General features: G+C 37.7%; 1 protein-coding gene across 4 annotated transcripts in view; it reads left to right on the top strand.

Moving 5' to 3' along the window:
• Window positions 1–13,820, top strand: part of SEC14L5 (SEC14 like lipid binding 5) — an 81,996-nt gene that overhangs the window by 38,586 nt on the left and 29,590 nt on the right. For all 4 annotated transcript variants that reach the window (XM_031944969.1, XM_031944985.1, XM_031944977.1 and 1 more), the window contains 4 exons: window positions 4,751–4,900; window positions 5,008–5,139; window positions 6,731–6,859; window positions 7,276–7,387. In XM_031944969.1, coding sequence (XP_031800829.1) covers window positions 4,751–4,900; window positions 5,008–5,139; window positions 6,731–6,859; window positions 7,276–7,387 — 523 coding nt within the window. The remainder of the gene's footprint in view (window positions 1–4,750; window positions 4,901–5,007; window positions 5,140–6,730; window positions 6,860–7,275; window positions 7,388–13,820) is intronic.

Raw genomic sequence — 13,820 nt, 5'->3', positions numbered from 1 at the left:
AAGCTAAGAGAGATGGATAATATAATAGATGACTGACCTGAAATTTAAAATGATTTGGGCTGATTGGAATGTGAAACCAAGAAGATTAAATAGAGCAGGAACAAACATAAAATCCTGGATTAAGGTCCAAAAAATTCAGTTGTACAAGTACAATATGGGAGTGTCCTGACTTGGTAACCATTCAAATGGAAACTATCTGGGGATTTCAGTGGCCTGTAAATTAAGCTAATAACATTCTTTTTTGAATGCTTACTCAAAAATCATGTTTAATGAACTGTTTTATTATATTTTTTTCCATGGAACTAGTCTGTAGTTCTAGATAATAAGGCTAGAATAATAATTAATAGAATTGAAGTGCATCATGGGATGTACCTCTTTGCCAGTCTGCTCATATTAGGAATATTTTGATCCCTTCAGGGCTTTCCATATTTTAAGAGAGCTATTGACAAATTAGAACATATCCAGAAATAGAGAGGGAGGAAGGAAAGGGAGTCAGAAATCAACCAAGGAGTCAGTCATTCAGCTAGCATTTATTAAGCACCTACTGTGTGCTATAGCTTTTTCCTATAGTAAAAGTTATAATGAATGAGGAGAACTTGCCCAGGAGAGGTTAAGAGGTGAAATGATAGCACATTCAAATATATGGAGGTCTATTGTGTACAAGAGAGAGTAAACTTATTCTGTTTTGTTGCGGAAGGACAGAACTAGGACCAATGGATGAATAATATCTTAATAGTAGGAGCATTGGGTTATAGAATTAGAAATCAAAAGGGCTTCAGACTCTTTTTTATGGATTAAGCTCAGAAAAGTAAAGTTATTCATTAAGTGGAAGAATTATAATTTGAATCCTGATCCTTTGACTCTCACTCCTGCATTATCTTGGATATATATAGCTCTTTTACTATTAAACAAAATGCTTTTATACATTGCATCCCAAAAATCTTAGTGCACTTTTAGGCTTTAATTACTTCAGACTCATAAACACTGAAAACTTAGCAAAAACATCATTTGAAAAGCTGGCTATTTAAAATTTTGAAGATACTGATGTGTTTCTTATTAAAATTCCACATAACCACATCACTCTTGTTGGTTTTTGAACAGTGACTGTAAGGATTTGCATTTGTTATCTGGCCTTAGAAGTGAATGAAAAAAAGATTAAAACTAAAATGTGTTATTCAAAACTCATACAACCAAATAAGTACAAAGGAAATTTAATTCAATTTTTAAATGATTTCTCATAGTAAGTTTATAGCATTTATGCGTCTAAAGTTTTTAAAACTTAAAACTACACCGAGATTTTGGAGTGTGCTACTTATTCTTTCTCTCTTTCTTTGGTGGCAATCAGGATTAAGTGATTTGCCCAGAGTCACACAGTTAGTAAGATTTGAGGCTGGATTTGAACTCAAATCCTCCTGATTTCAGTGCTAATGATCTATCTACTATGCCTCCTAACTTTTCCTATCTTGTTTATCTTTAAATCTGTACATAGGCATTTATTCTTATTAGAGTTATCCGTATTTTTATTGATGGGAAAACTTATGCTTCAGGAATTTAAATGATTTTTTTTTCAAGGTCATGTAGTAATTAAGGAGTGGAGCCAAAATTCCAACACAGGTCTTACTATAAGGAAGAATTGAATTCCAGGAATGGAAAATGGCCAGGAAAAGGCATGGAGACAGGGGATGGAGATTCTTGAATGACCAACCAAGAGAAGGACAATTCGGCTGGGCCACCAAATTTAAGAGGGAGAGGAAGGTGCAATGAGTGTAGAAAGGCAAGTTGGGGACAGCTCTAGTTAAAAGGAAGGCATGGGAGTTTACATTTGTACTAGGGCCAAAGGATTTGGTAGAAAAGGTGATGTCATAGTCAGATCTGTGTTTGAGGAAAACTATTTTCAAAGAAGCTTGCAGGATGGATTGCAGTGGGGAGGCACTTGACACAGGGAAGGCAAATGGAGGTAGTTGCCATAATTTAGCCTACAGGTAAAGAGGACCTGAGCTAAGGTTTGTCTTCCAACTACTTCCTACTCAAGGGAGAAAAACCTGAGTCAGCTCTGAAATGAAAAGAAATCTTGATTAGACTTCCTTCTGCCCCTCCCCCCCGAAAAATTCAAAATAAAATAAAATTTAAAAAATTCTCTCTGCCAGCTTTTGAGAGACCAGTGAACTTTGGAACTGTAGGGATGGCACAGCTGGGAGGTAGAAATTCACAGTTATGTTGTTTGAACCAAACTCAATAAATATTCAACAAGGAGGAATCTAACTGAGTCCATCTAAAGCCACAGCCAGAAAAGAGCAGAGATGGCCAAGAAGATTATACCAGTGACTAGAAACCAACCTTCCACATTTACCAGCTCAGGAAGTCTGAGCTCTGTGAGTGTTAGAGTTGCCCTTCCTCCTGGTAGCAGGTCTGGCTATAAAAGCAGGATGTGTCCTCAGATGCCTTAGCTATTTTCAGAGTGGGTGTTAAATCCCAATCCGAGGACATCTAAGGAGGTATGATGGATACTGGGAGGAGTGTGTCTGTCTAGTAAATTCTGTTCTAATAAAGGTATACACAGATGCTGTTAAATTGCAACTATCTGACCCTTGTACTGAATGGAGGCCTAAATGAGGCAGGAACTTTCTCCTTTTTGGGTCTAAAAAAATCACCTCTTTCATCAATAGCCTTTAAAAGATGGAGAATGTAATTCAGATTTACATTCCTCAACTGAGAACGTCCTCAGCTTTTAATGTGACCTTGTACCAAATGCAGGATCCCAACAGCAATGAACTGCTACGTAAAACACATTTGTTCTGAGGAAATCCTGCGTAAACAGTAAAGCCTTGGGGAGCCCTCTCTGTCCTGTGTGCCCTGGAGCCAGCTCTAGAGACTTCAGAGTTGACGCCCAGGGCAGTTTATCCTTTATTCTGAGGTTCTATTTATTTGGTTTTCTTTTAAAAGCTTTTTAAAAATTATACTTAATAACCACCTAAATATTCAGAATAGGGAATTGGGAGAGATTTTAGAGATTATCTCATATTATAGATAAAACAGTTACACTGACCAAGACAAATAAATTAATGTACAAAATTAGGAATTACACAAAACCCTTAGCATTTAACAAAGTAGAACCAGATAAATTAAGATGACTGATAGACAAAAGATGCTTTACTCCTTTGGGAAATAGCCTGAAGTTCCATTGCCTTTGATTTTTTTTCTCCCTTTATTTTTTCCTTTATTTCCTCACTCCTTCCTTTCCTTTCTCATGCTTCTTTCCCTTTTATCCTTTCTTGTCTAATTTATTTAAAATTTTTTTTTAATATTCATTCATTCATTTCAAATCAAGAGGCAAAGATTTTATTGTGTTGTTAACAGTGGGCTAAATCCATATGAGTTTTTAAAAAATAATTAACAAGAGGAAATAAAATTTATTCATCCATCTTATTATTACTGGATGTGTATGTTCTTGTGGAGTTTTTGTTTTGTTTGCTTTTTGTCACTGTACATAAAATAGCTATGTTTATTTTTGCAGATAAGTCCTGGTTTTTCTTTTTATGATTTTTTTAAAAGGTTAGAATCCTAATAATAGAATTGTTTGGTCAAAAGGCATAATCAGTTGTCTAGTGTAATTGTATATCTAAACAGTTTATTGTTATGGAACTTAAGCACTTAGTTGTTAGTTCTCTACCCTATCCAATCTTAAAACCAATCTTAAAATACTATGGTTGAAATTGATACCACGAACCCTGTCCTTAATGAAGTTACAATCTAATTAATTAATCATAAAATAGAATAAGCTGAGAATGATAGAGACAAGCCTAAGGTAAATGTGAGATTTTCAAGTGGGGCTGCAAACTTAATGAAAAATTAATATAAAGCATTTGCAAGTGAAAATTGCTCTGTGTGTGTGTGTGTGTGTGTGTGTGTGTTGCATCCTTATCAAGTGGGAAAGTGGGAGTGTGTGTGTATATGTGTGTGTGTGAGGGAATTACATAATTTAGTGTTCTTTTTCAACAGCAAAACTTAAAATTTCATTCTAGAAAGACTCTAAAACTTAGAATAATGCAATATGATGTCTCAATTGGGTCACTTTGATAGTATACAACTGGAAATAGGCTGTTTTTCTGTATAGTTTTCTAAAAAAAAATGGAGGCGACATACAGACTGGCATCAATACCCCTAAGTTTCCTGGTATAGTTAAGGAACTATTCTCTTTTGCCAAAGAATGGATCTTCATTCATTCATTCATTCATTCATTCATTATTTGCTTAGTGAGCTGACAATGTTATAGAATCCTAGAATTTTTGAGCTGGGAAGATCTTAAAGAACTTAAGGATCCCCAAGCTGGGAAGCTCCCCAAATTCACCCAGCTAGTACATGGCACCATCATGAGTTCATCAATGAACATTTATTAAGCGCTTGCTATGTGCTAGGTACTATGTTAAACTCTGGGATAACAAAGAAAGGCAAATAGAAAGACAGTTCTTGCCCTTCTTGAGTTCATATGCAAAGAACTACATTAAAAACCCCAGCAACATCAACATGCAGGATAAATTGGACATAATCAACAGAGGAAAACACTGAGACTAATAGGGATTAGGAATGGCTTCCTGTAGAAGGTGGGATTTTATCTGGGACTTGAAGAAAGTCAGGAAAGTCAGGGAGTAGAGATATCTTATTAAATTTTAACCCCCCAGTACAGCATGTGTCTCCCAGTGTCAAACTGGTATCCAGAGATTGGTATTTACTGATTTTTTACTTCTTGTAGGCCTATGAAAAACGTTTTCCAACATGCCCCCAGATACCCGTCTTCTTGGGCAGTGAGATCATTCATGAATCTAAGAGCCAGGATGGATCCATTCACATTGTGGAGCGCAGCTGCAAATTGACTGTGGATGCCCCACGGTTATTGAAGAAGGTAGGTCTTTAAACTCTTTTCCTTCCCAGTATCATGAGATTGGAGGCTACAGAGTCATGGTTCCTTTCCTCTCTCTTAATTTCTCCATCCTTCCTTTTCTCTTACAGATTGCTGGGGTCGAGTACGTTGTCTTTGTGCAGAAAAATGTTTTAAATCGGAAGGATCGAACTCTTCTTATTGAGGCTCACAATGAGACATTTGCCAATCGAGTCATTGTTCATGAGAACTGCAGCTATACTGTAAGGGGACTGTGGTGAAGACTCTGTTTCTTTTCCTTAGGAGAGGTGTCATGTATGTGGGTCTGTTTCCCACCACCAATGGCCATTGTATGTGAAACTTTCTCAGGAAAGTAGTCATATAAGACTGAATATAAGAGTAGGATCATAAATTTAGAGCATGAAAGGAGGAAAGGAGGGGTAAGCATTTATTAAGTGCCCATGCCAGACACTGTCCTAAGCGTTTTGTAAATAGTATTTCATTTGATCTTTGAAGGGATGTCAGAGGTCATCTAATTCAGTTTTATAGATGAAGAAACTGAGGATCTTACCCAAGAATCATACAAGATTTAAGTTTTAAAGCACAGGATTCAAATGCAGATCCTTTGCCTTGAAATTTCCTCACTATTTCCAGAAAGGCAACTGTCTGTTGTGTTGGCCTCCTGCAAAGTTCTAAAACACCTCCAAGATACAGTCAACAATTCCTCAGAACCCTATCATTTTCAGCCAATTATGATACCATTGTGAGGGATGAGGTAGAGTAATGGGAAGTAGTTTTTGCCAAGAAGTTTCCGTTGACAACCTATTCCTCTTCTGGCCTTGCTGTGTCATTAGCTCATCTTCATAACTTCCAAAATGATATTATTTCTATTACCCTATTACTGTAAAATTGGATTATCGTGCCAATTAGATGGGATGAAGACTTAATTCTTCTATATTCCAGATGTTTCTATCTGGGCAGTGAGAAACACACTTCTTTAAGTTCCTGCAAAGAAGTTGCTTCCTCCCTCGTGGTGTTAGTTGTTAATTTTATTTTATTTTTTAACATTTGCTAATGGTAGCAGAACATAATTTTGTTGATTTGGACTGTGTGTAACTGTACAACCACTAACTAACAAGGCATTGATTAAGTGCCTCCTATATACTAGTACTTTGGGAATGTTATCAAAGAAAAGGGAAATAGATGATCCCTGCCCTGATCCTATCAATAGCATACATATTTTTCCTTCTCCCAGGCCAGAGAAGACCTGACATGTGAGAGGCCTTCCTTTTCAAATAATCAAAAATCATTGCACAGTCTCATGGATGAATTTCTTATTTTACTCCTTGATATGTGTGTGTTGCCAGCATATACATGCACAGACACACAGATACATGTATGTCTAAATACACATGTGTATATGTGTGTGTATCTATACATATATACAGACATACATGTGTGTGTATGTACCAAAAGGCAGTTAGTGAATACTTAATAATGAGAATTAGGTTTTTAGAAAGAGCCTCACAACTGACACTGGCAACTAGATTATTTCTGAATGTAGGACGGTGTGACCTGGTCACTTTGACTTTTCAGAAGGAATTTCCTCAGAGTCCTCATGGAGCACTGTTTAGTCCCATGCCATCCTCAGAGCAAACCCAGAAGCTCAGAGTCAGCCCCATGCACAATGGTTAAATATTAATGGGAATTTAATGTCCAATATGCTGTGTCTAGTTCACTTAGCGGGTTTCTTTGGTCTGCTTCCTAAAGTGTGAAAAGGGTACATTTGGATCTATCCCTGTGTGTTTTATGGTCTTATGACTTTGTAACTGACTTGACATCTCTGGATTTTAGGTTCACCCAGAGAATGATGAGTGGACCTGCTTTGAACAGTCAGCCTCTCTTGACATCAAATCATTCTTTGGCTTTGAAAATGCTGTGGAGAAAATTGCAATGAAGCAGTACACGGCCAATATTAAGAAGGTAAGAAATGGAACGATTCAGTATCAGGTGTAACACACTGGGTATTTAGAAGAGATACTCACTTAGAAAGAGTTCCCATTATGGTTATAATCTCCTAAATGTGGAAGGCCATTCTTTGGCTCCTTATCCTCATTGGAAAATCCCTTTTCTGGTCTGCAGAGCATAAAGCTCTTGTGAAATGAGGGATCTTATTATAGTGGAGCCTGGTTTCCCCATATTTGGCTTTTCCCCCCTATCCAATTGGTTACCAACAGCTAGCTGGATGGCTTTACTGCTGCTTTTTTGAAGTGATAGCTGGAATCTTCTGGGTGGTCTGCTAAGGGTGATTCTGGGACCCTTCAGTTCCCAGGAGGGAACTCAGTTCATGAGGATATGTCCTTGTCCTTTTTCTTGTCCTTGACTGTCTTGTATTCCAGGGGAAGGAAGTGATTGAGTATTATTTGAATGAGCTCATCTCTCAGGGCATTTCTCACATCCCTCGATGGACACCTTCCCCTGTCAGAGAAGAAGATCAGAGGAGCCTGGCAGGTAGGCAAGATCCAAGTACTCTCTGTGGGGGTTTTGGAATTATCCAATCTGCAAGAAAAATCACTGAAGCAGAGCTCTGAGCCAATATCACTTTATTAAAGCATCCCTAGTCCACTCTAATGAAGTAGACCTCAGATCTTCCTCATGATCTGAGATGCCCCTCATTTTTAGAATATTACTTTTATAGGGTTTAATACTTAAATACACAAAACAAGAATAATAAAATACAGAATTTCATTGGTTCAATAGACCTTGCTCTTAAGGGCCAAAAATCAAGATGGGCAAGGTAAGAGTTATCTTTAGTGACCAGATGGTCAACTGCTCATGTTGGGCAAGGGAGTGTGGTCTAGAGCTACAAAAATAAGTTGGGGGATATTTCAAAGAATCAAGGAATCCCACCTATGTTGGGTTTGGATATGGAATTTGAGTAAAACAGAATGGAGATATCTTTGTCAGCATTTTATGTTGTGCAAATGAGCTTTACAACTAAATTTGTTCATCACAAACAAGTAGTGAACAGTACATTAAAATTTGAGGTCTACAATAAGGGCCTACTATAAGAACTTATTTCATTTAGTTACCCTTGCATGATTTATATAAACTATCAAACTGATTAATACTTTTTTGAATAGAGTAGGGGTACAAAGGAATCATTTCTCACACCTGGCAACAGATGGCTTGTTGTCTGCATAGTCCTCCTTTCCCGTTCTCCACCTCCAAAGCAAGCAGCATAGACATAAGGCCATTTTGTCTGGAGAGGAAAAGTGTGTAGAAGAATGGAGTTCTGTCCTGAGACTCTTTGGGGATCCTTCTGAATTTCTTTTATAGAAGCTAAGCTTTTATTGTTGTGAAGTCTTTATGGTATCAAGACGAAGAAGAGTTACTGTTGAGTGGAAAGGAAGTACTTTTTGTTCTGAAATTATTTCAGCCTCTTTCCCCTTCCTTTCTGTATTGTTGCCCTTTCCCTAGGAAGGAGAATTATTTTGGCTTATCTCCCAACTGGGATGGGGAGTTGGCCAGGAAGGCTTCTGAATTTCCCATAATTCTGTCATGAATTCATAGATGACTGGTTATTGTAATATAGCTAATATTTCTATAACTCTTTAAGGTCTGCAAAGCAGTTTATAATAGGTTTTCTCCTTTGGTTCTCCCCATGAAGGAACTGCTGTTAATACTCTATTTTATAGATTAGGAAACTGAGTTTGAGAAAGGATCAGTGACTTGCCCAGTGTTTTACAACTTGTAAGCATCAGGTAGGATTTGAACTCAAGTGTCCCTTACTCTGGGGCAATTCAGTGGCACAGTGGATAGAGTACTGGTCCTCAAGTCAAGAAGTTCAAATATACTGTGTGACCATGAGCAAGTCACTTAATCCTGTTTATCTCAGTTTCCTCATCTGTAAAATGAACTGGAGAAGGAAATGACCAATCACTTCGGTATGTTTGCCAAGAAAACCCCAGTTAGGGCCATGAAGAGTTGGATACAACTGAATAACAACAGGATTCCTAATTCTAATACCTGCATTCTATCCACAGTGCCACTTAGCTGCTCTAATTAATCCATCAACAAGATTTTTTGAAGTACTTAGTATGTGCTACATCCTGCTCAAGGTCTTCCTTGCCCTCAAGTAACTTTTGTTCCATAAAGGATCTCATATAATTGATGTCTCCTTTTGAATAATGAGATAATAGTTTCTCTTTTGTTATTGTTGAGTCAAGAGTCTGATTCTTCATGACCCTATTTGGGATTTTTGTGACAAAAATACTGGAGTGGTTTGCCATTTCCTTTTCCAGCTCATTTTACAGATGGGGAAACTGAGGCAAATAGAGTTTATTCATATGCCAGATAGTTGCCCATTTCTCTTTTAATGCTGTTGACACTTAATGGGGTAGTTGTCCAACTTTGTGATGCTTGGATGATGGGATAACTAATCTCATGAAGGCATAGGGGGAGTCAGGGAAAGAGATGAAAATTGTTCTGCCCTCACTTTTTCCTCAGGAACAGTATGAGCCTTGTGCCTGTACGCATATTCTGTAGCCCAGTTTCTTCTGCCTTTCTCATTCTGCTCCTGGAGTTTCTCTATCTGCTCAGTCTGATTTCTTCCATTGACCAAGCAGCTGGCTTTTACCGTGATCTGGCAGGAAGAGGAGCCTTGCCCCATCCATACCACCATGGATCACTGGGTGCCTTTGTATTCAGGAGCAGAAAGGAGGCCTTCACACTTGCATGAGAGACCGGAAGGATTCTGGGATTTTTTTGTTTTGTGTTTTCTCCCTGTCCCTTCCCCTCCCCTTTTGCCTTTCCGTCTCCTGTCTCTGCCTGTCTCCAGTCCATCTGCTATGATTCTGCTGAGACGGTACAATGCTCCCAAGCTCAGCCTCTCTGCTTACAGTTACACAGATGCCTCTTATTGCCTGTTTTTGGCAGAGTGGCTGCAACTCTTGGCCTTATTGTACATATGGGGGGCTTTGGATCATAATGTCCCAGGAGTTTATGTTCTAATGGGGTAAGAGCTGAAAATCAAGGGAAGGGAGAGAAAGTATCCATGTGGAGGTCATGGTGGCAATGTCCTGAGAATCAGAAGCCCAGGCAGAAGGGGAATAAAAAAAATAAAGACCCCTCAGAAAGAACTCAGCAATGGGAGAAGGGGGCTGCTATGGCAGAGGAAGGTAGGGTTTCATATTTCAAAATGAAGGTGTTCATACTGTGTATCACTACTTCCATTTCAATTATCCCCAATACACAAATGATTCCCAAATCTTTTAACCATCCCTAACCTCCTTTAAATTACAGTTCTATATCAGCAGATGCTTATTGGACATCTCTGCTTGGATTTCATATGACACGTAGAACCTGGGATGTCCAAAGTAAGGCTCATTATCATTTCCCTCCCTTTGTTTCAAAATACCATGCCTTATTTTCAACTGCCACTAGCCCATTTGTGTTGTGCTGGCCACAACAGTACTCTGCCTTAAAACTTACTTGTTTCTTCTTTTTTTCCCCCCTGAGACAATTGGGGTTAAGTGACTTGCCCAGGGTCACACAGCCAGGAAGTGTTAAGTGTCTGAGACCAGATTTGAACTCAGGTCCTCCTGACTTCAGGGCTGGTGCTCTATCCACTGTGCCACTTAGCTGCCCCAACTTGTTTCTTTTGAGAGTATCATTCTTCCATTTATACAAGTTTGCATCCTTATTGATTCTTTATTCTCCCTCACTGGCCATGTCTCATTGGTTAGTGAGTTTTTTATCCAATGATTTTCATATTTGTTCTCTTCTCTCCATTTACATGTGTACTATCCTGGTTTAAGCACTCTACTGCTTAGGCTATTGCAGGAGCCTCTTAATTGCTTTTCCTGTCCCAAGACTCTCCTCTTCCATGTGGTAAATCTTCCTAAGGCAGAGAATCTTAGGTGCTTCCTTTTGCTTTAAGATGGAATCTATTTAGTTTGGACTGACAAATGCTTGATAACTGACTCCCTGAAAAAAAAATTCATGCAGCATACTTTTAAGTTGACTCTGCTTTAGTAACATTTTCACTTTCTCTTAAGTTAAAAAAAAACAGAACAATAAATACAACCCTGATTTTTGTAGCATTTGCTGATTTCCAAAGTGTAAATGTTCACACTAAAAATATAATAATTCTTGAGTTTCTTTGAGTTAGTTCCAGAACACCCTTGAATTTATGTCTGCAATCTGCCTCCTGTACCTTTCCATACATACCTCATATTACTCTGCTTAACACTAGCAAAGTGGACCACTAACTGCTTCCTGAACTCTATATTCTATCTTCTTTCTCTGTGCCTTTGACTAGGTTCTCTCCCATATCTAGATTATAATACTTCTCAGAATTCTTAGCTTCCTTCAAATCTCAGCTCAGATGTCACCTCCTTCCCATCCATTTCCACGTTCATTTCTTTTTAAAATATATTGCACTTGCCTATGTAAAACTGTATCCTCCAAGTAGAATTGAAGGCAGCAATTATTCCATCTTAATTTTTGTTTTCTCTATTTTTTGTTTGGTCATAAATTATTATCTTATCCATATATTTACCAATTAGTTTTTCCCGATGTTTCTTTCATTTACTTTGAAATTCTGTAACTTCGAAATTTTTTGACTTTTTCTTGGTATATGGTATGAGATTTTGATCTATACTTAATGTCTGTTGTACTGCTTTCTAGTTATCTCAGCAGTTTTTGTAGAATAGTCAGTTCTTTCCTTCAAAGCTTGTATCTTTTGGTTTATCAAATACTAGATCTCTATGATTATTTATTTCTGTATAGTGGTATACTTAAAATATGCCAGTGATCGTGTGTCTTTGTTTAAAGTGTGTTTCTTGTAACCAACATATTGTTGGATTTTGATTTCTAATGTTTGCTATCCACTTCTATTTTATAGGTGAGTTCATTTCATCATCACAGTTATGATTGCTAACAGTATATTTTTCTCCATCTTATTCTCTTCCGCTTTACCATTCCCTCATACCCTATTTCTCTTCAGAAGTCTGTTTTGCTTCTACTACCTCTCTTAATCTTCCCTTCTTCTTATCACCCCTCTAATTTCTTTTAGTTCCTCTTTCTCCTATTTTCTTCTTGGGAAATTTGGATTTGGATTTCTGTACCCTGTTGAGTGTATACATTCCCTATATTTTCTCCTCAATTGTAAAAACTCTTCTTTGTATATCTTCTTATGTGAGATAATTTCCTCCATTCTTCCTCTTCCTTCCTGCTTCTCAATACACCTTTTTTGTCAGTTTCCATTTTCATTTTGAGATCATCTCAACATAATAGACTCAAATCCATGAATTCTGTTTAAGAAAACTCCTTCTAATTCCCCTAATGATGATGAAGTACTTGGGGATTAGATATACTATCTTTCCACTTGGGAATATAAACATTTTAAACTTTTAAAATTCAAATTTTAAACTTTAAAAGTTCCTCATACTTTCTCATTTATGTTTATCTTCTTATGCTTCCCTTGATCCTTGGGTTGGAATACAAATTTTCCTATTCAGCTCTTGTCTTTTCATCTGGAATGCCTGGGAGTCTTCTATTTCATTAAATATCCATTTTTTTCTCTGAAGGATTATATTCAATCTGAATGGGTAGGTTATTCTTGACTGTAATCCTATTTTTTTGGCCTTCCAGAATATCATATTCCAAGTTTTCTATACCATAAGCATTGAGATCTTTCCACACTTCCTTGAGTCCCTCTCACTAGGAACCCATGTGTCTAGATCCCTCTTTGCTGGTAAGCCATTTCCTGCACTTTGAAGTTAAACTTCTGTTTGACTCTTCACTCTTTGATCTCTAGCCTACTCTGTTCAGGTCCAGCCATTCACACGTTGGAGGCTAGTTCGGTCCAGATAACATTAATTGGCATCAGAAGTAGCACTGGACAAGGAAGCAGGCCACTGGACTCTGATTCTCAGTTTATTTCTTGACTTTGGAATTTATGTTAGAATTGAGCTCTGCTCCTCTGGGAGTAAGGAATTGTTGTCCTAAGCTTCAGGCTTTTTTTTTACCCTGCTTGGGTCTATAAGTTTTCAGTGCTTACTAGGTGGTGTGACATGGGGAAAGGTTGGCCATTGCTCTCCTGCTCTGTATTTTGATTCTTACCTAAGAAGGGCCCCTGCTCCTTTATGACTGACTACAAATACTTCTCTCTCCTGGAACTGCCATCCAGAATTGGGTAATAGACAATGTTGTTGTCGCCAGATGGTGGCTAGCCCTGTATCCAGTACAAGCACAGGGATCTCCTGTAATCTCTTTCTGACTAGATATTCAATACTCATACCATCTCTGGGAAAATGAGTGCTCCTGGTATAGCTGTTATTGCTACTGCAGCCTACAAGGCCCACAGCTGATGTCATTGTCCTTTGTGCTCCCAATCAATTCTTACCCTAGACCAGAGGTAGGGAACCTTTTTCCTGCCAATGGCCATTTGGATATTTATAAAATCATTCACAGACCATATAAAATTACTAACTTATAGAACTCAAACAGTGGGCGTACCTAGTTTTCAGCTCATCATCACCTATGGTTGCTATAGCAAATGATTTCTTTTTTTTTTAATAATAGTTTTTAATTTTGAAAATGTATGCAAAGATAGTTTTCAATATTCACCCTTGCAAAACACTGTGTTCCATTTTTTCTTCCTCCCTTCCTCCCTGCCCTAGAGAGCAAGTAATCCAATATATGTTAAATCTGTGCAATTCTTCTATAACATATTTCCATATTATCATATTTCCATAATTATTATGCTGAAGAAGAAAAATCAGATCAAAAAGAAAAAATGAGAAAGAAAATAAAAAGTAAAAAGTAAGCAAACAACAACAAAAAGGGTGGTATTGAGAAGGGAAAAGACTTGACCAAGATGATGCAGCTAGTTTGTGGTAGAATTGGAAATAGAAACTCAATCCCCTGTTTATAAGTC

Source organism: Sarcophilus harrisii, chromosome 1 (assembly GCF_902635505.1).
Source record: "Sarcophilus harrisii chromosome 1, mSarHar1.11, whole genome shotgun sequence".
NCBI classification, from domain to species: Eukaryota; Metazoa; Chordata; class Mammalia; order Dasyuromorphia; family Dasyuridae; genus Sarcophilus; species Sarcophilus harrisii.
Note: the sequence above shows the minus strand (reverse complement) of the source record. Positions and strands in the feature narration are given on the sequence as shown.